Source organism: Lynx canadensis, chromosome X (genome assembly GCF_007474595.2).
Source record: "Lynx canadensis isolate LIC74 chromosome X, mLynCan4.pri.v2, whole genome shotgun sequence".
Taxonomy (NCBI): domain Eukaryota; kingdom Metazoa; phylum Chordata; class Mammalia; order Carnivora; family Felidae; genus Lynx; species Lynx canadensis.
In genome coordinates this window covers 40,398,817-40,423,090 of record NC_044321.2, presented here as the reverse complement: position 1 = coordinate 40,423,090, position 24,274 = coordinate 40,398,817, and the positions used below count along the sequence as shown (strand labels likewise).

Below are 24,274 nucleotides of genomic sequence, written 5' to 3'. Positions count from 1 at the left end.
GAATCGGAAGCAGGCTCCAGGCTTCGAGCTGTCAGCACAGAGCCAGACGCGGGGCTTGAACTCACAAACCGTGAGATCATGACCTGAGCTGAAGTCGGACGCTCAACCGACTGAGCCACCCAGGCGCCCCCAGTGATTGTACTTTCTGACCCTCGACTTTCTCATCTGCAAGATAAGGGACTGAAAATGTCCAGATCCTTCAAAGGACTAAAACCAGATGACTCTAGTGAGATAAACTTTAAAATCGCTTAACATAGGATCTGTTTGGAAGTTAGGGTGAAATAGTATAAAAGGTTTGATTATTTACTTATTTAATAAAGGCAAAAACTTTATTATTTTTAAAATATTCTTTTTTTAATGTTTATTTTTGAGAGAGAGACAGAATCCCAAGCAGGCTCTGTGCCGTCAGCACAGAGCCTGATGCAGGGCCCGAACCCTCGAACCATGAGATCACAATCTGAGCCGAAAGCAAGAGTCGGCGCCTAACCGACTGAGCCACCCGGGCGCCCCAAGGCAAGGAGCTTTATTAACCCTGTTTCAAACTTTATTTCCAGGTTTCTTCAGCTTAACTAGCAGCAAAGAATGAATGGAGTACAAGCCCAGACTGAAAAGAGCGGAAGTGTTCAAGGGGCTTGGGCTTAAAAATAGGAGAGATACAGGGTTGATCACATCTATGAGCAAAATGTTAATAAGCAGCCATCATAGAAAATAGTGGCTCCCAGTAACTTGCTCAAATCGTATCTTCTTCAGCAGTTGACTCCATTCAGGGTGCTTCGTTCTCAGAAGCCTCATCACAATTCCCCACAACTTGATCTTGGGGAATCTTTAACTTGGCTTGTGAACATATTCACCTTTTCAATATGGTATTGTTTACCCCTGACTCCTTTAAGGAGAGCTGAAGGTTTTTTCATCTGCTTTTAGCTGTTCTTTTTAATTTTTTTTAATGTTTATTTATTTTCGACAGAGCATGAGTGGGGATGGATGGAGCAGAGAGGGAGACATAGAATCCGAAGAAAGCTCCAGGCTCTGAGCTGTCAGCACAGAGCCTGACGAGGGGGCTTGAACCCATGAACCGCGAGATCATGACCTGAGCCGAAGTCGGATGCTTAACCAACTGAGCCACCCAGGTGGCCCTGTTTATTTATTTTAGAGAGCAGGGGGAGGGGCAGAAGGAGAAACAGAATCTCAGGCAGGCTCCGTGATCAGCGTGGAGCCCGAGGCTGGGTTCGATGTCACCACCGCGAGATCATGACCTGAGCAGGAAATCAAGAGTCAGACGCTTAACCGACACCCAGGTGGCCCTGTTGTAGCTGTTGTATGAACCATCTTCTTTGGGCGAGTGGTTGCTTTCCCACCAATGCGCACTGTGCCTGCAGTTAGGCGAGTTTCTCCTGGTTCTTGATGGTTTCTTTCATCTCGATGGAGTGGAATGAGGGCTGTGAAGGGGACTAGGGTTGGTGTTCAGGGGGTCTCAGGAGGACCAGCTGGGGTTAGGTGTACACACATAGGGACAACTATAAAAGGTTTGTTTTGTGTGTGTGTGTGTGTGTGTGTTTGGTTATTTATCTTGAGAGAGAGCACGAGCAGGGGAGGGGTAGAGAGAGAGGGAGAGAGAATACTGAAAAGGCTCCGCGCTGTCAGTGAGGAGCCCGACACGGGGCTCAATCTCGCTACCGTGAGATCATGACCTGAGCCAAAATCAAGAGTTGGCTGCTTAACTGAGTCACCCAGGCGCCCCAAAAGGTTTTATTAATGAGCCTGACAAACTGACCTACATTTGACAAATGTAAGTACGTCAACCATAAGAAAACAGCACTTAGGGGGCGCCTGGGTGGCTCAGTCTGTTACGCATCCAACTCTGGATCATGATCTTGCGGTTCGTGGGTTCAAGCCTGGCACATCGGCTGAGCTGTCACATCAGCTGTCACATCTGTGCTGAGCTGTCAGCACAGAGCCTGTAGCCTGATTTGGATTCTGTGTCTCCCTCTCACTCTGCCCCTCCCCTGCTCGAACTCTGTCTCTCTCTCTCAACGATAAATAAATGTTAAAAAAAAAAAAAAGAGGGGGGCCTGGGTGGCTCAGTCAGTTGGGTGTCGGACTTCAGCTCAGGTCATGATCTTGTGGTCGGTGGGTTCGAGCCCCACGTCAGGCTCTGTGCTGACAGCTCAGAGCCTGGAGCCTGCTTCAGATTCAGTGTCTCCCTCTCTCTCTGACCCTTCCCAGCTCATGCTCTCTCTCTCTCAAAAATTAAAAAAAAAAAAATACAAATTAAAAAAAAGAGAAAAAAGCAAAGGAAAAAACAAAACAGTACTTAAGTCTTAACAGCCTCTTATACATGTTTTCTCTTATTCAGTCACTCATTTGTAGGTGGGTGTATGGCTACCCAGCTGAACTACTTGAACACCATTCTCGCTTTATGAATACTTACCATTCATAAAGTATGTCTTCTTTCCCAGGTACACTTTATGAACATCATTTATTTATTTATTTATTTATTTTTATTTATTTTTTTAATTTTTTTTTCAACGTTTATTTATTTTTGGGACAGAGAGAGACAGAGCATGAATGGGGGAGGGGCAGAGAGAGAGGGAGACACAGAATCGGAAACAGGCTCCAGGCTCTGAGCCATCAGCCCAGAGCCTGACGAGGGGCTCGAACTCACAGACCGCAAGATCGTGACCTGGCTGAAGTTGGACGCCCAACCGACTGCGCCACCCAGGCGCCCCTATGAACATCATTTAATTACTTGTCATACCACTTGCCGGCTACCTCTCAGTAGTATGATTACAAGTGCACCACATTAAACTTCAGTGGGGAAGGCAGGACCCCACTGGGCGGGGGGGGGGGGGGATCAGAACCCAAGTGCCAAGGCTGGGACTTCGCCGACCTGTGCTCCTGCCCCCCTCGCCACCTACTTATACGTGAGCACCTGCCCTCACCAGGAAAGCCCCCAAACACTGGAAAAGGAAGAGATTGCTTTTCTGATCATCTTGCTGGAGTTTGCCACTAAAAGCCAAAATGTCAAGAGAGAAGTACGTAGTGTAAAGGCTTACTGTGTAAGACTGATTGCCAACCCCTCCAACACGATCTACCAGAGAAGAAAACCCAAGTCAACAGTGAATGACTCCATTTTTAGAACAAAAAGGTTTTCATAAAATTCACATTTTTTAGTGTTATGCTTTTAAAGGATAAATTAGTTTCCAGAATGGATTTTGAAGGAGTAATCATACCCTAATGACAGTATCATTTCTTCCTATAGGGAACACAGTTAAATACGTCCATTTTTAAAAAAAAAAAAATTTAATGCTTACTTTTGAGAGAGATAGAGCATGAGTGGGGGAGGGGCAGAGAGAGAGACACACACACACACAGAATCCGAAGCAGGCTCTGGCCTCTGAGCTGTCAGCACAGAGCCTGATGTGGGGCTTGAACTCATGAACAGTGCCATCGTGACCCGAGCTGAAGTCAGACGCTTAACCAACTGAGCCACTCAGGCACCCCTAAATATGTCCCTTTTAAATGAGAAAAATAAGATCTAAACTCCACGCAGTGAGAATTATCCAATAAATAGGAAGGAATTTTTCTATTGTCTTGTACACTTCTGCTTCCCACCCCCATGTTTTAAATGCACATGGAGAAGCTTCATACATAGAAAAAAATGTTATTTTAAAAACTAACCAATCTACAGTTTCAGTACTTTATGGGCTCGGGGGCAGGGGGAGGGGGGAGAGGTTGAGTACAAAAAGCTAGTAAATCTGGTAGTAATTTTTTTAATGTTTATTTATTTTTGAGAGACAGAGAGAGACAGAGCATGAGTAGGGGAGGGGCAGAGAGAGAAGGAGACACAGAATCGGAAACAGACTCCAGGCTCCAAGGCATCAGCACAGAGCCTGACGCGGGGCTCGAACTCACGAGCCATGAGGTCATGACCTGAGCCGAAGTTGGATGCTTAACCGACTGAACCACCCAGGCACCCCAATCTGGTAGTAATTTAAAAATAAGGTCCATTTGTATAAACCTGAAAGAAATTATATCACAAACAATTCATTATTTTCTTAAATATGAAGGAGAGAAATGCCTAATCTTAGATATTGAATCATAAGAAAATGTATCTTTTAACAAAGGAAACATTATATTGGGAATTCCTGAGATTAAAACCAGTTTTCTGCTTCCTTTGCATTTCTCTAGAGTGCTTTGTGTATACACACACACACACACACACACACACACACACACACACGGCACACAGCTTGTTTCTCATTAGCATAAGACAGAGATTAGACCAGTCTATTTTACCTTTATCATTAAAAAATATGTGCCATGGTCACATCTTGGCACACATACAAGTAAATGTATGTTTTAGAAGTGCACTTGAAAAATTAGTGTTAAGGCATTTTCACTTAAAAATTTTTTAAAAAAGTAAACGCTACCCCCCCGAATGTGGGGCTTGTACTCACGACCCTGAGATCAAGAGTCGCACACTCTACCGACTGAGCCAGCCAGGCACCCCAGCCGTTTTCATTTTAACAACGTTTATTACAAATCACATTTTATAAACACTAGGCATAAATTACATACAAAAGCTAGGCAGAAATATACAGAAGCCAAAACAGCAGTACTGATCACACAAGAGAAATGAGCTAATATAACGTTTAAACATGTATAACTTAATAAAATTACTAATTTTTCATTGCTAATAAATGTTCATGAATTCAAAACCTATTCACAAATTAAATGTAGGATAATTACTATCAGAGTTTAGAATTATAGAAAGAACAACCATAGCACGACTTATTTTGAAAAACCTTTTCAAACATTCAGAAGTCAAATGACTGTCCTTAAAGACAAATGAAGCTTACTTAGGTAAAAGCTCTCATCCAACTGAAGAATATAAAATTTTAGGCTTTGGTTAATAGATCCTAAATTTAGTGGATATTTTAAAATTCACATCTCCCGTACATGTTATATTCCTGAGGGTTTTTTTTTTTTTTGCCAAAATGCCATAGATAAAATAAAGAACTCAGCTTACAGCTTTGCGTAACGTTGTGTGATTTTTTTTTCACGTCACATGGGTAATGTGCCGAGGTCATAGCAGGATTGGAGGGAGGCACATGTCACACAGCGGCATGAATACCTAATCATCACGCTTATGGACTACAAAAGAATCTTTCTGGATTCTATTTTTGAAAAACAAAAAGTACTGCAATGATTTTAAAGTGTGAATAATGGGGTTGAATAATGATCGCCATTTAATTGATGATCAGAAGGAATACAATTAATTTGGCCTAACTACGGGAAAAGTTAATGCCCTCTGACCGCTAATTGCAAAGCTTATTTGTGAATTATGAGCGAAATGATGTTAAACCTGTCACCAATTCTTATTTGCAGCTTATGAAATCATTCGGATTTAAGGAGAGGTTGAGTAGGTAGTATAGAATGCTCTTACAAAAGACCAAAATGACACAATGCTATGGCTACCACGAGGCCAGACATAGGGGAGGTGGTCAATATTATTAATTAAAACAAATTTTTTTAATGTTTATTTATTTCTGAGACAGAGAGAGAGAGACAGAGCATGAGTGGGGGAGGGGCAGAGAGCGAGGGAGACACAGAATCCGAAGCAGGCTCCGGGCTCTGAGCGGTCAGCACAGAGCCCGACGCGGGGCTCGACCTCACAAACCAGGAGATCGTGACCCGAGCCGAAGTCGGTCGCTCAACTGACTGAGCCACCCAGGCGCCCCTCAATATTATTAAAGTGAAAAGTCTTTGCGTTATTTCTGAACATCCACACACAGTTCAATGTAGTAGTTATAAATTAATCTGCAAGTATCCAAAAGCAGTTAACACACGAAAGTATATTTTTAGTAACAATCATAAGAGGCATTTTTAATAAGTGGCTATGTTCAGTCTTGGTTTACCAAAATAGATTTAAATTTAAGGTTCCTTTTAAAAATAGAGCTATGAAAGCTAATTTCCTATTAGCTGCTAAATAAATGTGGTGTGCATGGCAGGCTCAGCCCCTTCTCTGCAGGTCACCCCATCAACATCTTCTGAACTGATCACTTCAGATTATGGCAAACTCCTCACCGCCAGGTTTCCCCCGGAGACTGAATCGGTGTTATCTGGGGACTGGGCCCAGGAACGTGGGTTTCTAAACCCGAAGCTCTCCCCTACCTCCTGGGAAATTATTACGGTCAGGTTGATTTGGAAAATAATGCTTTAAAGCAGTCGAAGGAATTTCGTCATATGTGAACAGAACTTGGTGAGCGGTGTATCTACTGGCCATCAAATTGGTCTAGTTTTTTAATAACCTGCATAGCTTTTCATCGTGACTAAGCATTTCGTACCTGAATGTCACAAGGTTTCGTTCTCATCCTTCTGATAACCCACACAAGCAGGTGATTTCGCCTTTCTGAAAACTGCCGGTGACGGGGTTCCTGTGCTTTCAGTGTTGCATATACCTTTTCTCACCAAGAAGCAGAAGAGGGTATCTAGCAGTTGTAGTAAAAAAACGACACGGCGTGGAATTTATTCAGATAAGCATACTACTCACGAAGTAGTCTTTAAACAGCTATACCAACATCAGTTAGTAGAGTTAATTGCAAAACTGGTCATCAAATACCTATTTGTTAAAAAAAATTCAATTTACAAAGCATTATCTCAATTCCGCGTACAAAATCTCATTTGCCATATTATGCAACTAGGAAGCAATTATTTAACCGAATATGAATACGTGAAAACAAATGTGCAGAGGTTCATTCTAATCGATCAGCTAGTAACAAATCTCTCTAAATTAAAGAAGAAAAGAAGCAATGGAATGTATTCTCAAACGATAGCATGGAGCACTGAGAAAAGTTTAAATTCTTAGGGATTTGAAAGAATATCTAATTAGGATTAAAATGATGAACTGCTAGCCACTTCTATGTCCTAATGACAGTATCCTCAGCAGAGAAACAAAACTGCAAGCTTATTGAAGTGGGCCAAGTAGTTTTTAAGCTGATGAAAACTACTTAACTTAAAATGAACTTGTTGTTGTTGTTGTTGTTATTTTTAGTAGGCTCCACGCCCAGTGCGGGGTTTGAACTCACGACCCTGAGATCAAGACCCGCACGCTCTACCGACTGAGCCAGCCAGGCGCCCCCAAAACGAACTGTTTTTGAACCTGAAGTAAATAATGCAGTATTCAACAGTTTATTTAAAAATACGCTTTGACAGTTTTAACATTAGTAAAAACCGCTAACACACAATTTAAAAAGGGCTTAATATCAAGTCCTTGGTTCCATGTTGCACTTCATATTCCCATTTGTATGTCAGCAAAGTTGTAGAAGCTGTCTACGTCTCCAGACGCTGTCTCCTTGCTTTCGGATACAAACATCTATTTTAAATACAAAAGAAGCAAAAAAATAAATACCAGTAATCCCCAAATTCCAAAGCCCACGTCATCTGCAGAACAAGCTTGCTATTAAAAGAAATTCAAGTACATCATCTATAGTATTTAACCAGTATTCTGTAGAATCCATAGAACATAGTTTCAGCAGCTATAATGCACACTGAACTCTTTTAAAAGCATTTTACGGCATAATTAAGGTCTTTGCTTTCATAATACTTCAGTTGTACTTTATCACTCTTGGGATGTTACTGTTTTGTAAATATCCAACAGTCAATGTTATGAAAGCCACTGAATAAAGAGGCTTAAAGAACTTTTTTTTAAAAAATGTTCATTTATTTTGAAAGAGCGGGAGCGGGGGAGGAGCATCGAGAAAGAGAGAGAGAGATGGTGTGCGTGCACACGCCCTCATGTGCATGACCAAGGGAGGGGCAGAGAGATAGAGGGAGAGAGTCCCGAGCAGGCTCCATGCTGTCAGCACAGAGCCCGATGCAGGGCTTGACCCCACGAACCGTGAGACCATGATCTGAGCTGAAATCAAGAGCTGGTCGGTCAACCAACTGAGCCGCCCAGGCGCCCCTATTTAAAGAACTCTTAGTTTCTTTTCTTTCCTGAGAACAAATTCAACACGCTAAAGAGCAAAACTTGAGATTATCTTTCTGAAAGCTGCTAAAGATATATTACTAATTTTGAATAACATATTTTCTAAACATCAGTAGAGCAGTACTCAGTAGAACCCTTCAAAACTCGTTTTTACAAATGTCAGCCAGGAATTAGAGGAGACCTGGGTTCTAGTCTAGCTTCCTCACAGACTAGCTGTATGAGGCTGACAATTCAATAAACCTCTCTGCACTCACGTTCTACACCTGTAAAATGGGGACGTTGGATTAGATTATCTCTGACTCATTCAGATCTAAAACCTCCAAATCATATAACCATTTTCTCCATTTTCTTCTATTCAACCTAATTACATCTACCCTTCCCCTTAGGACTGTCGTGGTGATAAAATGAGACAAAGGAGAATGTTCTTTAAATTATGCAAGTTCAAGAAACTATATGCCATGGGGGCGCCTGGGTGGCTCAGTCAGTCAAGCATCCGACTTCGGCTCAGGTCATGATCTCATGGTTTGTGAGTTCGAGCCCCGTGTCAGGCTCCGTGCTGACAGCTCAGAGCCTGGCGCCTGCTTTGGATTCTGTGTCTCCCTCTCTCTCTGCCCCTCCCCTGCTCACACTGTCTCTCAATAATAAACAAATGTTAAAAAAAAACTGCTAAAAATTTTTTTTAAAAAAGAAACTATAAGCCAGATCAGACAACAAAGCCAAAAATTTCATCTCAGGTATTTCTTAAAAAATAATTATATCAGCACTCATTTAATATTCTTATGTGTTTGGTCTTTGAGTTCTATTAAGTTACTAAGTCTGAAATCCTTAGCTGCAGCAACCTCATCAACATATCTAGAAACTACCTACCCGTAATGATTTCTAGATACAGCTGAGATTCAATGTTTGATGGAGAATTACTGAAGCAAATCAAAATGAACAGTAAGCAACAGGCTCATCTGTCCAAAGTATATATAATCTTAGAAACGGAACATTTTTCAGCGTATCATGAGTTTTCCAAAAAGGAAGGACTTAGACATTTAATGAGATTTTTTACATTAGAAACTCATGTATTATTGAAGGTCTTGAAATTAGTAGATTCTTATTTTGTAAACTTTTAAGCTATTACAATTTTAATTTGGCAAGGAACAGCCAAAGCTTGCCTCCCAATTATTCACCACAGAGTCTAAAAAATCATGATCTGCCGTTTTTTTTTTTTAATTCCAAGCAACAACAGGCATTAAAAAAAAAAAAAAGCACTATTTGACCATGAGGAAAAGGAAATGAAATGAAAGGTGTGACTGAAATAGAAACAGTCAATAAAGGGGCGCCTGGGTGGCTCAGTTGGTTGAGCGTCCGACTTTGGCTCAGGTCATGATCTCGTGGTTCGTGAGTTTGAGCCCCACGTCGGGCTCTGTGCTGACAGCTTGGGGCCTGGAACTTCCTTTGGATTCTGTGTCTCCCTCTCTGTCTCTGCTCCTCCCCTGCTCACACTCTGTCTCTCTCTCAAAAATAAATAAAGGAAAAAAAAAAAAAGAAACAGTCAATAAAATCTTGTACCTTGGTCCCGTTGAATATCTCGTTGACAATAAGGTGACACCCTTCTACAGCACCATCTCCACTGAACTCCAAGGCAATAACAGGACCTAGAAGAAACCCAAGACGTGTTGTCTGAACAGGAATACAAATCTATTTATTTTTTTAAGTTTATTTATTTGAGGGAGAGAGAACACACGCACGCACGCACGCACGCACACACACACACACACCTGCAAACGGGAGGGGCAGACAAAGAGGGAGAGAGAGAATCCCAAGCAGGCTCCACGCTCAGGGCTCAGCGGGAGCCCGAGGTGGGGCTCAATCTCACAAACCGTGAGATCATGACCTGAGCCGAAACCAAGAGTCAGATGCTTAACCGACTGAGCCACCCGGGCACCCCTAAAATGAATCTTTTTCTTCTTTATATTCTGAAGACTCCCCAGCCTCTTCCTTGGGGGTAAGAGAAGAGGAAGAAGGAAGTAGACAGATGGGCCATATCACTTCAGCTACTTCTTCCAACTGTAATCGTAAGGCAGACTGACAGGGTCTCATCACACGATGGGTAGCTTCGGTGCTCTTACAGGACCAGGGTCACATTTTTAAGTGCTGTAGGTAGTCTGGCTTTTCTGGTTTTCATTCTTCTATGAAAACCACAAAAAGCCCACTCTTTTAGCAGCACACAAAAGGGTCAATGACAAATATGATCAAAAGCAATCCAAGTCCCCACAAGTCGGCTTTGCCAGGCAGCCGGCCTGGCTTCCAACGCTCCTACTTACCGGCCACGTCGTTGGCCACCAATAAATGACTCTAGGCCAAGTAGGAATTGAGGCCAGGCACCGAAAGGAATGACCACCTGAAAGTGCTTTTCTAGAACCAAAGACTCCCAGTTTTCATTCCGTGAATAGAGCAGTTGTGCCTCCTTGCCCTTGCGTTCATTTGAATACTTTGAAATCACCTGCACTTTAAGTTCTAGCATCAAGATTTATGATGCAGTTTGGCTTGGATTTAAATGTAGCACTGAACTACTGGTATCAAATTACTGGCCAAGGTGGCCATGAGTTAGCCAAGCAAAATGTGTCCTCTGATGCAATTCGTATTTATTCACTTATCACTATGTTCCCTGGTAGAGTGGCTTTTCAACTCCTAAGTACTGGATATGTCCTAACCTCCAGAAAATTGTAAGTTTCTTAAAAAAAGGACATACACCCATTAAACAAATATGGGGCAAAGGAGACCAATGAAGTACTAAGCCATGAAATACTGAGCTGAACGTAGGCATGTGCCATAAGACAAGACACAGGAACAAGGAGAAAGATCACAGCGCCCTGGGCTTGTGACTGAATACAAACAACGGACACAGAAACGGCACAACGTCTAAATGTAAACCGCACGATTAGATACAGAGGACAAAGTATGGGTTTTTCGGCATCACAGTGTATAGATCAAGATAGGTGCTACATACAGAAAAGAAGGTTAAGTGGGGAACGTCTGCTCAGAAAAATGCATGGTTCTCTGTCAGGGGCAAGAAATGGAGACGATTAACCTGGAATATCTTGTTGAACCGAAAAGCAAGGAGACTATCAAAGGTCAATACGGTTGTACCAAAAGGACACCGGAGCCAGCCTGAAGGGGTTCCCAGTCGCCAAAGATGGGACACTGTCACAGAAGGAATAATGACTGTAATTTGTATTAAAACGTACTGGATATAGAAACAGGAGCTCAAAATGATATTGAGAAAAGAGAGAAAGTTCACTGGACGTCACGGTAGGTTGCTAGGGTACCGATTCATTGCTCTGAAAGTGGATGCTTAATTATTTTCCCTTTATTCCGCTTTTCTGATACGAAGTGTATTTCAAGTTAACCAAACAGCTACGGCATACGAGAAGGTCTGTTAACATCCATTAATATATGCAGAGGAAGTGACATGGTTAGAAAATGATCATTTTGGGGGTGCCTGGGGGGCTCAGTCGGTTGAGCGCCTGACTTCAGCTCAGGTCATGATCTCACAGTTCATGAGTTCGAGCCCTGCGTCGAGCTCTGTGATGACAGCTCAGAACTGGAAGCCTGCTTCCGATTCGGTGTCTCCCTCTCTCTCTGCCCCTCCCCCACCCACACACTCTCTCTCTCTCTCAAAAATAAACATTAAAAAAAATTAAAAAAAAAGAAAATGATCATTTCATAACTCCTAATAAAAAATTGGATCCAGGTGATAATCATCAGTGGTTTTAGCATCCCACAGGGAAGACAGACAGGAAACTCTATGATGACAAGCTAAGGCCATCACCACCTGAACCTATTGATCAATCAGCTACAAGTTCAACAACCAGACATGATATGCCTTCTTATTGAATGCTACAGGAAATAGTACCATCTGTGAAATAGTCTTGACAAAAATGGAACTAAACCTGAGTTTAAGAAGGCTTTTCTCTGACTTCTGATCTATAAGAACTCGAGAGGAACAAATTAAACAAACCCATGCATACTACAGGACAACTTACCAGGTTTTTTTTTTTTTTTCCCCCACAAGTCATGCAACAAAGAAAAAGCTGATGATAAAAGTAGGGTTTTCAGTTTTTCAGAGAGTGGAAAGTTTGAGTTAAGGTGGAACAGATTATGCTTTTATTCAGGATCACTACAAGAAAATACAGTAGATACATTTTTTAAAGTCGAACATTTATTACTGAAAGTTCCTGTATTCTGTAAAGAGAACATAATCTAGAATTCAGGAACACAGTTTTGCTGGAATTACCCAGGCATGTAACTTGGTTGATTTTTTTTTTAAAGTAAGCTCTATACTGAATGTGGGGCTTGAACTTAGTCAGGACCCTGAGATAAAGAGTCACGTGCTCTACCGACTGAGCCAGCCAGGCGCCCCAACTTGGTTGATATTCTTTATTTTTTTTAAAAGTCCATGCATTTAAAGTGTGCAGGTCAATGTTTTTTTTTTTAAGTTTTATTTATTTTTTGAGAGAGAGAGAGAGAGAGAGAGAGAGTGTGCACAAGCAGGAGAGGGGCAGAGAGAGAGGAGGACAGAGGATCCAAAGTGGGCTCTATGCTGACAGTCTCAAGCTGATAGCAGCGAGCCCAATGAGGGGCTCAAACCCACAAACTGCAAGATCACAACCTGAGCTGAAGTCGGACGTTCAACCAACGGAGCCACCCAGGTGCCCCAGTTGATATTCTTTAAATAGATTATGATGGGGGCGCCTGGGTGGCTCAGTCAGTTAAGCGTCTGACTTCAGCTCAGGTCACGATCTCGTGGTCCGTGAGTTCGAGCCCCGCGTCGGGCTCTGGGCTGATGGCTCAGAGCCTGGAGCCTGCTTCCGATTCTGTGTCTCCCTCTCTCTCTGCCCCTCCCCCATTCATGCTCTGTCTCTCTCTGTCTCAAAAATAAATAAAAAACGTTAAAAAAAATTTTTTAAAAATAGATTATGGGCTGGAAGGAAGATGGCGGCGTAGGAGGACGCTGGGCTCACCGCGCGTCCTGCTAATCACTTAGATTCCACCTACACCTGCCTAAATAACCCAGAAAACCGCCAGAGGATTAGCAGAACGGAGTCACCGGACCCAAGTGCAGACGAGAGGCCCACGGAAGAGGGTAGGAAGGGCGGCGAGGCGGTGCGCGCTCCACGGACTGGCGGGAGGGAGCCGGGGCGGAGGGGCGGCTCGCCAGCCAAGCAGAGCCCCCGAGTCCGGCTTGCAAAAGCGGAGGGGCCTGACGGACTGTGTTCCGACAGCAAGCGCGACTTAGTGTCTGGGAGGTCATAAGTTAACAGCTCTGCTCGGAAAGCGGGAAGGCTGGAGGACAAAGGGAGGGTGAGCTGCGGAGCCCCCGGACGACAGAGCTCAGTTTGGCGGGGAACAAAGGCGCTTGCCAGCGCCATCTCCCCCGCCCATCCCCCAGCCAAAATCCCAAAGGGAACCGGTTCCGGCCAGGGAAATTGCTCGCTCCGTGCAAACACCCAACTCTGTGCTTCTGCGGAGCCAAACCTCCGGCAGCGGATCTGACTCCCTCCGGCTGCCACAGGGCCCCTCCTGAAGTGGATCACCTAAGGAGAAGCGAGCTAAGCCTGCCCCCCCTGCCGCCGTGCACCTTGCCTTCCCACCCCAGCTAATACGCCAGATCCCCAGCATCACAAGCCTGGCAGTGTGCAAGTAGCCCAGACGGGCCACGCCACCCCACAGTGAATCCCGCCCCTAGGAGAGGGGAAGAGAAGGCACACACCAGTCTGACTGTGGCCCCAGCGGTGGGCTGGGGGCAGACATCAGGACTGACTGCGGCCCCGCCCACCAACTCCAGTTATACACCACAGCACAGAGGAAGTGCCCTGCAGGTCCTCACCACACCAGGGACTATCCAAAATGACCAAGCGGAAGAATTCCCCTCAGAAGAATCTCCAGGAAATAACAACAGCTAATGAGCTGATCAAAAAGGATTTAAATAATATAACAGAAAGTGAATTTAGAATAATAGTCATAAAATTAATCGCTGGGCTGGAAAACAGTATACAGGACAGCAGAGAATCTCTTGCTACAGAGATCAAGGGACTAAGGAACAGTCACGAGGAGCTGAAAAACGCTTTATTTTTTTTTCTTTTTTCAACGTTTATTTTTATTTTTGGGACAGAGAGAGACAGAGCATGAACGGGGGAGGGGCAGAGAGAGAGGGAGACACAGAATCGGAAACAGGCTCCAGGCTCTGAGCCATCAGCCCAGAGCCTGACGCGGGGCTCGAACTCCCGGACCGCGAGATCGTGACCTGGCTGAAGTCGGACGCTTAACCGACTGCGCCACCCAGGCGCCCCTGAAAAACGCTTTAAATGAAATGCAAAACAAAATGCAAACCACAACGGCTCGGATGGAAGAGGCAGAGGAGAGAATAGGTGAACTAGAAGATAAAGTTATGGAAAAAGAGGAAGCTGAGAAAAAGAGAGATAAAAAAATCTAGGAGTATGAGGGGAAAATTAGAGAACTAAGTGATACACTAAAAAGAAATAATATACGCATAATTGGTATCCCAGAGGAGGAAGAGAGAGGGAAAGGTGCTGAAGGGGTACTTGAAGAAATTATAGCTGAGAACTTCCCTGAACTGGGGAAGGAAAAAGGCATTGAAATCCAAGAGGCACAGAGAACTCCCTTCAGACGTAACTTGAATCGATCTTCTGCACGACATATCATAGTGAAACTGGCAAAATACAAGGATAAAGAGAAAATTCTGAAAGCAGCAAGGGGTAAACGTGCCCTCACATATAAAGGGAGACCTATAAGACTCGTGACTGATCTCTCTTTTGAAACTTGGCAGGCCAGAAAGAATTGGCACGAGATTTTCAGTGTGCTAGACAGAAAAAATATGCAGCCGAGAATCCTTTATCCAGCAAGTCTGTAATTTAGAATAGAAGGAGAGATAAAGGTCTTCCCAAACAAACAAAAACTGAAGGAATTTGTGACCACTAAACCAGCCCTACAAGAGATCCTAAGGGGGACCCTGTGAGACAAAGTACCAGAGACATCACTACAAGCATAAAACATACAGACATCACAATGACTCTAAACCCGTATCTTTCTATAATAACACTGAATGTAAATGGATTAAATGCGCCAACCAAAAGACATAGGGTATCAGAATGGATAAAAAAACAAGACCCATCTATTTGCTGTCTACAAGAGACTCATTTTAGACCTGAGGACACCTTTAGATTCAGAGTGAGGGGATGGAGAACTATTTATCATGCTACTGGAAGCCAAAAGAAAGCTGGAGTAGCCATACTTATATCAGACAAACTAGACTTTAAATTAAAGGCTGTAACAAGAGATGAAGAAGGACATTATATAATAGTTACAGGGTCTGTCCATCAGGAAGAGCTAACAATTATAAATGTCTATGCGCCAAATACCGGAGCCCCCAAATATATAAAACAATTACTCATAAACATAAGCAACCTTATTGATAAGAATGTGGTAATTGCTGGGGACTTTAACACCCCACTTACAGAAATGGATAGATCATCTAGACACACGGTCAATAAAGAAACAAGGGCCCTGAATGAGACATTGGATCAGATGGACTTGACAGATCTATTTAGAACTCTGCATCCCAAAGCAACAGAATATACTTTCTTCTCGAGTGCACATGGAACATTCTCCAAGATAGATCATATACTGGGTCACAAAACAGCCCTTCATAAGTTTACAAGAATTGAAATTATACCATGCATACTTTCAGACCACAATGCTATGAAGCTTGAAATCAACCACAGGAAAAAGTCTGGAAAACCTCCAAAAGCATGGAGGTTAAAGAACACCCTACTAACGAATGAGTGGGTCAACCAGGCAATTAGAGAAGAAATCAAAAAATATATGGAAAGAAACGAAAATGAAAATACAACAATCCAAACGCTTTGGGACGCAGCGAAGGCAGTCCTGAGAGGAAAATACATTGCAATCCAGGCCTATCTCAAGAAACAAGAAAAATCCCAAATACAAAAATCTAACAGCACACCTAAAGGAACTAGAAGCAGAACAGCAAAGGCAGCCTAAACCCAGCAGAAGAAGAGAAATAATAAAGATCAGAGCAGAAATAAACAATATAGAATCTAAAAAAACTGTAGAGCAGATCAATGAAACCAAGAGTTGGTTTTTTGAAAAAATAAACAAAATTGACAAACCTCTAGCCAGGCTTCTCAAAAAGAAAAGGGAGATGACCCAAATAGATAAATCATGAATGAAAATGGAATTATTACAACCAATCCCTCAGAGATACAAACAATTATCAGGGAATACTATGAAAAATTATATGCCAACAAATTGGACAACCTGGAAGAAATGGACAAATTCCTGAACACCCACACTCTTCCAAAACTCAATCAGGAGGAAAGAGAAAGCTTGAACAGACCCATAACCAGCGAAGAAATTGAATCGGTTATCAAAAATCTCCCAACAAATAAGAGTCCAGGACCAGATGGCTTCCCAGGGGAGTTCTACCAGACATTTAAAGCAGAGATAATACCTATCCTTCTCAAGCTATTCCAAGAAATAGAAAGGGAAGGAAAACTTCCAGACTCATTCTATGAAGCCAGTATTCCTTTGATTCCTAAACCAGACAGAGACCCAGTAAAAAAAGAGAACTACAGGCCAATATCCCTGATGAATATGGATGCAAAATTCTCAATAAGATACTAGCAAATCGAATTCAACAGCATATAAAAAGAATTATTCACCATGATCAAGTGGGATTCATTCCTGGGATGCAGGGCTGGTTCAACATTCGCAAATCAATCAACGTGATACATCACATTAACAAAAAAAAAGAGAAGAACCATATGATCCTGTCAATCGATGCAGAAAAGGCCTTTGACAAAATCCAGCACCCTTTCTTAATAAAAACCCTTGAGAAAGTCGGGATAGAAGGAACATACTTAAAGATCATAAAAGCCATTTATGAAAAGCCCACAGCTAACATCATCCTCAACGGGGAAAAACTGAGAGCTTTTTCCCTGAGATCAGGAACACGACAGGGATGCCCACTCTCACCGCTGTTGTTTAACATAGTGCTGGAAGTTCTAGCATCAGCAATCAGACAACAAAAGGAAATCAAAGGCATCAAAATTGGCAAAGATGAAGTCAAGCTTTCGCTTTTTGCAGATGACATGATATTATACATGGAAAATCCGATAGACTCCACCAAAAGTCTGCTAGAACTGATACATGAATTCAGCAAAGTTGCAGGATACAAAATCAATGTCCAGAAATCAGTTGCATTCTTATACACTAACAATGAAGCAACAGAAAGACAAATAAAGAAACTGATCCCATTCACAATTGCACCAAGAAGCATAAAATACCTAGGAATAAATCTAACCAAAGATGTAAAGGATCTGTATGCTGAAAACTATAGAAAGCTTATGAAGGTAATTGAAGAAGATTTAAAGAAATGGAAAGACATTCCCTGCTCATGGATTGGAAAAATAAATATTGTCAAAATGTCAATACTACCCAAAGCTATCTACACATTCAATGCAATCCCAATCAAAATTGCAGCAGCATTCTTCTCGAAATTAGAACAAGCAATCCTAAAATTCATATGGAACCACAAAAGGCCCCGAATAGCCAAAGGAATTTTGAAGAAGAAGACCAAAGCAGGAGGCATCACAATCCCAGACTTCAGCCTCTACTACAAAGCTGTCATCATCAAGACAGCATGGTATTGGCACAAAAACAGACACACAGACCAATGGAATAGAATAGAAACCCCAGAACTAGACCCACAAACGTATGGCCAACTCATCTTTGACAAAGCAGGAAAGAACATCCAATGGAAAAAAGACAGCCTCTTTAACAAATGGTGCTGGGAGAACTGGACAGCAACATGCAGAAGGTTGAAACTAGACCACTTTCTCACACCATTTACAAAAATAAACTCAAAATGGATAAAGGACCTAAATGTGAGACAGGAAACCATCAAAACCCTAGAGGAGAAAGCAGGAAAAGACCTCTCTGACCTCAGCCGTAGCAATCTCTTACTCGACACATCCCCAAAGGCAAGGGAATTAAAAGCAAAAGTGAATTACTGGGACCTTATGAAGAGAAAAAGCTTCTGCACAGCAAAGGAAACAACCAACAAAACTAAAAGGCAACCAACGGAATGGGAAAAGATATTTGCAAATGACATATCGGACAAAGGGCTAGTATCTAAAATCTATAAAGAGCTCACCAAACTCCACACCCGAAAAACAAATAACCCAGTGAAGAAATGGGCAGAAAACATGAATAGACACTTCTCTAAAGAAGACATCCAGATGGCCAACAGGCACATGAAAAGATGTTCAGCGTCGCTCCTTATCAGGGAAATACAAATCAAAACCACACTCAGGTATCACCTCACGCCAGTCAGAGTGGCCAAAATGAACAAATCAGGAGACTATAGATGCTGGAGAGGATGTGGAGAAACGGGAACCCTCTTGCACTGTTGGTGGGAATGCAAATTGGTGCAGCCGCTCTGGAAAGCAGTGTGGAGGTTCCTCAGAAAATTAAAAATAGACCTACCCTATGACCCAGCAATAGCACTGCTAGGAATTTATCCAAGGGATACAGGAGTACTGATGCATAGGGGCACTTGTACGCCAATGTTCATAGCAGCACTCTCAACAATAGCCAAATTATGGAAAGAGCCTAAATGTCCATCAACTGATGAATGGATAAAGAAATTGTGGTATATATACACAATGGAATACTACGTGGCAATGAGAAAAAATGAAATATGGCCTTTTGTAGCAACGTGGATGGAACTGGAGAGTGTGATGCTAAGTGAAATAAGCCATACAGAGAAAGACAGATACCATATGGTTTCACTCTTATGTGGATCCTGAGAAACTTAACAGGAACCCATGCGGGAGGGGAAGGAAAAAAAAAAAAAGAGGTTAGAGTGGGAGAGAGCCAAAGCATAAGAAACTGTTAAAAACTGAGAACAAACTGAGGGTTGATGGGGGGTGGGAGGGAGGGGAGGGTGGGTGATGGGTATTGAGGGCACCTTTTGGGATGAGCACTGGGTGTTGTATGGAAACCAATTTGTCAATAAATTTCATATATATAAAAAAAAATAGATTATGATGAACTTCCAGTAAGTGACCAAATAATTTGCCAACAAAGAAACACCAACCAAAAAGGTGGACGGGTGCAGCAGTTTTGATTAACGTGTGTGGATAATCTGAAATTAAAAAAGAAACCTACAATACTGCCAGTGTACTTTTTAAAAATTTTTATTTCAATTCAAGTTAACATACAGTGTAGTACCGGTTTCAGGAATAGAAACCAGTGATTCATCTCTTACATATGACACCCAGTGCTCATCCCAACAAGTGCCTCCTTAATGCCCATCCCCCATCTGGCCCATCCCTGCCCCCTCCCCTGACAACGCACTTTTTAGGCAGTCCTACTTGTCTAAGGATGGTGACTACGATTACTGTGATTATTTCAAACTGAACTAGGAGGTCAATAAAGATCACTGGTTACCTTTTTAAAAAAGTATTTTAGTGTGAACATGTTATCAAATAGTCGGCAGTAGCTTTAAATCTAAATAGTTGAGCTGTCATGAAAAACTGAGATTTTGAAGTAAGCAAAAAAGATGCCTGGATGTCCTATCTAACACCGTCTTCTATGTTATCTAACATGACCTTGGAATGAATCGCTATCATGTCTCAGATTACAGCAATGGCCTTCCAGGTGGTCTCTCTGCTTCCCCCTTAGAGCAACCACAGTGGTAAAAGTTACATTTTAAAGGGATTGTGACATTCCTCTGCTCTGAAACCCCCAGTAAAAAATGATCTATATTTGTCTTATTTTTTTAAATTAATTAATTAATTAATTAATTTCAAATGTTTATTTATCTTCGACAGAGAGAGAGCAAGCAGAGAGAGGAGACACAGAATCTGAAGCAGGCTCCAGGCTCTGAGCTGTCAGCACAGAGCCCGATGCGGGGCTCGAACTCATAAACTGTGAGATCATGACCTGAGCTGATGTCGGAAGCTTAACCGACTGAGCCACCCAGGTGCCCATTTTTAATTTTTTTGAAGTTTATTTTTGAGACAGAGAGAGAGGCAGAGCGTGAGGGGGGGAGGGGCAGACAGAGAAAGAGACACCGAATATGAAGCAGGCTTCAGGCTCTGAGTTGTCAGCACAGAGCCCAACGCAGGCCTCGAACCCACGAACCGTGAAATCAGATTGGATTGAAAAGCAAGAACCAAGTATATGCTGTCTATAAAAACTCACTTTAGATCTACAGAATTCAATAAATTAAAAGAAAAGGGGTAAAGATATATGATGAGACACTAAAGAACCAAATGAAAGCTGGAGTAGCTATATTTCAGACAAAGTAGATTTCAGAACAAGGAAGATTATCAGAGACAGAGGGACACTGCATAATAACAAGAAGACGTAACAATCTTAAATGTATATGCATCTAACAATAGAGTTTCAAAATTCATGAGGCAGAATGTGATAGGAACCGACAACAGAAATAGACAAATTCAGTTATTGTTGGAAACTTCAACATTCCCTCCTTCGGTAATTCACAGAACAAGTAGGCAGAAAATCAGGAAGGATCTAGAGGAACTGAAGAGCACCATCAACCAAACTGACTTAGTGGACATTTATAGAATATTCCACCAAACAAAAGCAGAGTATATATTCTTCTTGCATGCACACAGAATAGTCACCAAGACAGGCTATAAGAAAATAGAAATCATATAATGTGTGTTTTTGGGCCGTAATAGCTTTAATCTAGAAATAACAAACACATCTGGACAATGTCCAAATGTTTGGAAATTAAACGATATACGTCTAAATCAATGGATCAAGTAAAAAGTCTCAAGGGAAACTGAAAATAGTCTGAACTACAACAGGGGTCAACACACTTTTTCTGTAAAGGACCAGACAGGAAATATTTTAGGCTTTGTGGGCCATACTGTGTCCATCACAACTAATCAACTCTGCCATTATAGCACAAAGCAGCAAAACACAAAGAATTTAAAGTGTCCAATTAAACGTTTTTTTAAAGTTTTATTTATTTATTTATTTTTTTTTGAGAGAGAGAGAGAACAAGCAGGAAAGGGGCAGAGAGAGAGATAGAGGAGGAGGACAAAGGATGTGAAGCAGGCTCCGCGCTGACAGTCTCAGGCTGATTGCAGCAAGCTCACTGTTTGTGAGTTCAAGCCCTGCATCGGGCATCGCGCAAAGCCTGCTTGGTATTCTCTCTCCCCCATTCTCTCTCTGCCCCTTCCCTGCTCGCTCGCTCTCTCTCTCTCTCTCTCTCAAAATAAAGAAATAAACTTAAAAAAGACAGAGATTCTCAGATTTATAAAACACAGTGAGTATGCCGTGACTTACATAAAACTACATGTCAAAATTTGTAGGATGCAGTTAAAGCAGTGCTTAAAGGAAACTTTTTAACACTGAATACATACACAGTTGATCCTCATTATTCACAGATTCCTTATGTGCACATTTGCCAACTTGGTAAAATTTATCTGTAACCCCCAAATGAATACTTGCGGTGTTCTCATGGTCATTCATAGACAAACACAGAGCAGCAAGAGCTTTGAGCTGCCTGACACCCACGTTCCCAGGTGAAGCTGAACAAAGCGATCCCCTGCCTTCTTGTTTCAGCTCTCACGCCGTAACCAAGTGTCCTTTTCTTTTTTTTTTTTTTTAATTTATTTTTGGGACAGAGAGAGACAGAGCATGAACGGGGGAGGGGCAGAGAGAGAGGGAGACACAGAATCGGAAACAGGCTCCAGGCTCCGAGCCATCAGCCCAGAGCCCGACGCGGGGCTCGAACTCGCGGACCGCGAGATCGTGACCTGGCTGAAGTCGGACGCTTAACCGACTGCGCCACCCAGGCGCCCCCCAAGTGTCCTTTTCACAGTTTCAGTGCCATGTTTTCCACATTTTGTGTGTGTGTGTGGGGGGGGGGGGGAGGGGGGTTAATAAGATTTTTAAAAGTTTTTTAAATTTATTTTTGAGAGAGAGAGAGAGAGAGAGAGCGTGCACGTGTGCATGTGAGCGGGGTACGGGCAGAGGGAGAGGGAGAGAGAGAATCCCAAGCAGGCTCCACACTGTCAGAGCAGATCCCAATGCGGGGCTCCATCCCAGGAACCATGAGATCATGACCTGAGCCGAAATCAAGAGTGGACACTTAACCGACTGAGCCACCCAGGTGCCCCACATTTTGTGGGCCTTGTTGGTGATCCTGCTGTTTAAAATGGCCCCCAGATGTAGTGCAAAAGTGCTGTCTAATGTCCCTAAGCTTAGGAAGGCTGTGATGTGCCTTTCAGAGAAAATACCTGTTGGATAAGCTTCATTTGATAAGAGTTATATAGTGCTGTTGGCTCGATGTGAATGAATCAATAACATATACTGAGTAAGATGTCTTTGGATAGAAACAAACTTATGACAAGATTATGTATGGGTTGACTGACAAAAATGTTGTGACCAGAGATTTGTAGAAACTTAACCCCATATTTCTCCTAGGAGCAGTACTCACTACTTCAGTGCTCACAGTGACTCAACATAACTACTGTGAATAATGAGAATCAACTGTATTAGAAAAGAAGAAATTATCTACAATCAATAACCTAAGCTTAAACCTTAAGAAACTAGAGAAAGAGAAGCAAATCAATATAAACAAGTGAAGGAAGGAAATAATACTTAGTGGAGCAGAGAACAATAAAATTGAAAAGGGAAGAGCAATAGAAAAAAAAAATCAGTGAAACAAAGAACTGCTTCTTCTCAAATTACTAATAGCAGGAATATAAGTGGGACATCACTACTGATCCCACAGATGTTAATAGGAATAAAGAAATACTATAAACAACTCTATGTCCATAAATTTGATAACTTAGATTTCTGAAATGAAACAGTTCCCTGAAGGACAAAAACTATCAAAATTCATTCAAAAAGAAAAATATAGCCCCAAGTACCCTGTAAGTAAACTAATAAGTAAATAATTTAATAAGTAAATTAAACTTTCTAAAAATCTTTCTCCCCAAATCTCCAGGCCCAGATGGTTCCACTGGTGAATTCTATCACACATTTAAAGAAGAAATGATACCGGGGCGCCTGGGTGGCTCAGCCAGTTTAAGCATCCGACTCTTGGTTTCGGCTCAGGTCATGATCTCACGGTTCGTGAGTTCAAGCCCCACATCGGGCTCTACACTGACAGCATGGAGCCTGCCTGGGATTTTCTCTCTCCCTCTCTCTCTCTGCCCCTCCTCTGCTCTCTCTGTCTCTCAAAATAAATAAACTTAAAAAAGAAGAAGAAATTATACCAATTCTCCAAAATTTATTCAAGATCACAGAAGAGAAAGGACACATCCCAACTCATTTTATGAGGCCAGCATTACCCTAATATCAAAGTCAGACAAAGATATTACAAGAAAACTACAGACCAATGTCCCTCATGAACAAAGATGCAAAAATCTTCAATAAAATATTAGCAAACTGAAACTGGCAATTTATTAAAGAGACAATCAATCTATCACGATCAAGGGAGTTCATCTCAAGAATACAAGGCTGGCTCAACATTCAAAATCAACAAAAGTCATTCACCAGATTAAATGACTAAATAATAAAAAAAAACCATATTATCTCAATAAATACAGAAAAAAAACCCATTCAACGAAATTCAACATCCGTGCCTGATAAAAATTCAACAAACTAGGGACAGAATGAAACTCCCTTAGCCTAATAACAGGTATAGATGAGAATCCTACAACCAACATCACTCTTCATGGTGAGATTGAACACTTTGACTCTGAGACCAGTAACAGAACAAGAATGTCTTCTCCTCACTACTTTATACAACATGATAGTGGAAGTCTTATCCAGCATAATAAGGTATAAATCAATAAACAAATCAATAGCATGTCAAAAGGACAGAGGAACCAACCTAAGAGAACTTTCAATGGCTAAAACTGTAATAATTTGATAGTACTGGATTATAACCCAAAGAATAAAGTACATATTCATGTTCCCTACTGATAGAAATAGATGACTGAATAAATAAATGGGGGAGAAGGGACAAATATTTCTTAGAGAAGAATTCCAAACAATGTAGGCAGATACCATCACCTCCAGGAGGTGTAGTTTAATTCTCCTCGCCTTGAGCGTAAGCTGGTCTTAGTGACTCAACTTCCAAAGAACAAAGTATGAAAAGGAAAAAGCAGGAACTTTACAGTGTTTGGGAAACCCGGCAGA

General features: G+C 42.0%; 1 protein-coding gene and 1 non-coding gene across 3 annotated transcripts in view; both read right to left on the bottom strand.

The window, feature by feature from the left end:
* Positions 1–4,515: 4,515 nt before the first annotated feature.
* The window catches only part of RP2 (RP2 activator of ARL3 GTPase), a 56,573-nt gene continuing 36,814 nt past the window's right edge, over positions 4,516–24,274 (bottom strand). The window contains exons 4-5 of one of the 2 annotated variants that reach the window (XM_030305297.2): positions 9,548–9,633; positions 4,516–7,375 (exon numbers count right to left, since the gene is read on the bottom strand). In XM_030305297.2, the coding sequence (XP_030161157.1) occupies positions 7,292–7,375; positions 9,548–9,633 (170 nt within the window). In that variant the 3' untranslated portion in view covers positions 4,516–7,291. The remainder of the gene's footprint in view (positions 7,376–9,547; positions 9,634–24,274) is intronic. The other variant, XM_030305298.1, reaches the window with a different exon arrangement.
* LOC115507987 lies at positions 5,063–5,166 on the bottom strand. Its single transcript, XR_003966895.1, has one exon. It is a non-coding gene; the product is annotated as a small nucleolar RNA U13 (small nucleolar RNA).